Here is a 2754-nt window from a genome sequence, read left to right as displayed (position 1 = left end):
CACCGTTCTAGACGTGTCACTGGCACACACCCATGCGTGACCATCTGTGACCATCCGTGACCATCTGGCGACCTTTGGCGACTTTTGGCGTCGGGATTTTCCCCTCTTCACCAGATCGGGACTGACCCCCTCCCTGGCCATCGCCCATCCATCTATCAACCCGTCGAATACATCCATCAATTCATCGTTGCTTCGCCCCAAGCATTCCAGCCATTGTCTCCATATCCATATTTGTTTTGGTCGAACGCCCCGACCGACGGGCCATCTGCTCCCCCCTCCCGCAGGAAGACCCCTGTCGTGTTTCCGCCAGAGTCAGACACCACATCTCGAGCCGGAAAAGGAAAGGTGGAAAGCGGGCCTGCACATCTGGCCTGCTCCTCAAAGGCGATTGGGCCAGGCATCTCAAACCTCTACTCCGACTACCAGGACAGGGAGGGTGGTGAGAGAGAGGGGAGAGGGGAGGGGGGGCCACTGTCCGGGCACCTCGAGGCGGTGGTGGAACCGAGCGACGTCTCCCAACCTCTCGATTTCGAGCTGGCCTTGGAGTGCGCGGCCGGATGGCCTGTGGCCATTGAAAAGTAGGGGCGTCGTACCTTGTAGGTCTCTCTGGTTATTCGACATTCACCTCTGGGCTCTGCGATTGCCTCTTGTTTTACCCTTTCTCAACCTTCTTTTCGATTCAATCAACGAAACCTTGTCTGAGACGGGACTGTATACTCGAATCGCCCAACATATCTCTTCACCAATCACCGCTGGGACGTACGGCTCACCTTATCTGTCACTTACACACGACGCCCAAGCACGCCTCGATCACCTGCTGTCTGGCGCGGGGTGCTTATTCCTGTGGTGCCATGGTCTACTCGCTCGTCACGGTCAACAATAACGTGTCGCTGCTGAGCATCACCATCGCCCCGAGCGCCTACATCGCCTCGGTCACCTTGGCCTTTGTCTTCATCTACCTCTACGTCATCCAGATCTCCTGGAAACCCACGTTGCTGCCCAACCTGCAGTATTTTTCCCAGCGCAGCGCCGCCAGACAGAGCAGCCACAACACGGCCACGGGAACGGACAAAGTCACTGGAACGGACAAGGTCCTCCCCGCTCTTCCGGCGCCCGAGTCGGACGCTCTCGTGCTCGCCCACCATGACGGCACACGATCCTCTCGATCATCTCGACGCCTCGCTCCAAGACTTCGAGCCGACGACGCCGGCGCACCCGCACTTCGGCTACCCGTCCCACCACTCTGGCTTACGTTCCGACGACACGGAGAGCGACCTGCTCGACCCCGTCGACTCACCCGGTGGCTACAGTCCTCCGGCCTGGCGCCGTCTGGGAAACGGGAACCGCGACAGCGGCTTCTGGCGCAAGACTAACGACATTCTCGGCACGTTCCCGCCGCGGGGCTCGCGCGCGTCGAGCCCGGCGTACGACGACGCCGACCTGCTGGGCGACGACGTCCTCGACCGCGCCGTGCGGACGAGGCTGCCGACGGGAAGCATGAGCCCCGACAAGCGCAGGTCGCCGAGTCCGGCGCCCAAGCACGAGGAAACGACGACGACGACGACGCTGAAGCTCGACGATGTGGCCTGGAAGGGATCGAGTCTGGGTGAGGTGCGCAGCGCCGAGGGCCCCGACAATTACATTCGATTCGCGTTGCGGGCGGAGGTGCAGCAGCGCACGGAACCGATTGAACGGGCCGTCCATTTTCTGCGCGCGCGGTGGGCCGCAGCGACCAAGTCGTGGTCGTCGCTCATTCTCTCCGTCCTCGTCGCCGTTCTCTCGGCGACGGCGCTCCGCAACCTCTTCCAGCCGGCGACGCCCAGGCCGGTGCCGGATCTTGTCAAGGTGGCGGGGATTGCGCGGTCGTTTGAGCCGCTCATTTACTTTTCGGAGAACGGCGCGTCGCAGGTCGGCGACCTGCAGGCGACGGGGGTGGCGGTGTGGGATCTCGGCGAGAGCGTGCGGTCGAGCAACATGACGTCGGCGCCCATCATCGTCAAGGAGCTCGACGAGCTCAGCGACAGCCTCAAGACGCTCGCCGTGGAGCTGACCAAGTTCTTCGCCAACGTCGACGGCGACATTGACGGGATCCTCATCGTCATGGACTGGGCGCGCCGGGAGCTGGCGCAGGTGCAGCAGCTGGCGTCGCCGCCGGCGCTGACGTCGGCGTTTGACAATGTGCACAACCTGCTGTCGCGGGCCGGGGTGCTCGAGACGGCGGCCGGCGGCCCGACGCGCGTGGGGGCGCTCGTGACGGCGCTCTTTGGGCTGTCGAGCCCGCAGCGCACGCAGCAGGCGCTCGAGCGGACGTTCCACGAGTTCCTGTCGGTGCTCGAGGAGGCGATCGAGGCGGAGCTGCAGCACTCGCTCGCGCTGTTTGGGCTCTTCGAGGCCATCGACCGGCAGTTCCTCAACCTCGCGCGCACGGTGGTGCGCGAGGCCAGCGCGCAGGAGGACATGCAGGCCGAGGTGCTGGCGTCGCTGTGGACGCGGATCCTCGGGGCCAACGCCGGGGCCGTGGCCAAGTTTGCGCGCAACAAGCTGCTGCTGCAGACGGTGCGCGAGAAGACGGTGCGCAACAAGGGCGTGCTCGTCGAGCACAACGGCCGGCTGCTGACGCTCAAGGCCAACCTCGAGAGCCTGCGGCGCAAGCTCGTCAGCCCGCTCGTGCGCAGCGTCAACTCGAGCACGCTGACGCTTCGACGAGCAGGTGCGCGGGCTCGAGACGGGTCGGCGGCTACCTCGAAGGGCGTG

The 2754-nt window shown here is 64.3% G+C and overlaps 1 protein-coding gene across 1 annotated transcript in view; it reads left to right on the top strand.

Moving 5' to 3' along the window:
- Positions 1-1143: 1143 nt before the first annotated feature.
- VDAG_01622 (uncharacterized protein) overlaps positions 1144-2754 on the top strand; it is a gene marked incomplete at both ends in the record, with an annotated part of 2041 nt that continues 430 nt past the window's right edge. The window contains one exon of the mRNA XM_009650508.1: positions 1144-2710. Coding sequence (XP_009648803.1) covers positions 1144-2710 — 1567 coding nt within the window. The remainder of the gene's footprint in view (positions 2711-2754) is intronic.

Source organism: Verticillium dahliae, genomic scaffold (assembly GCF_000150675.1).
Source record: "Verticillium dahliae VdLs.17 supercont1.2 genomic scaffold, whole genome shotgun sequence".
NCBI lineage: Eukaryota > Fungi > Ascomycota > Sordariomycetes > Glomerellales > Plectosphaerellaceae > Verticillium > Verticillium dahliae.
The sequence above is the reverse complement of the archived record's forward strand: the minus strand, read 5'-3'. Positions and strand labels throughout refer to the sequence as shown.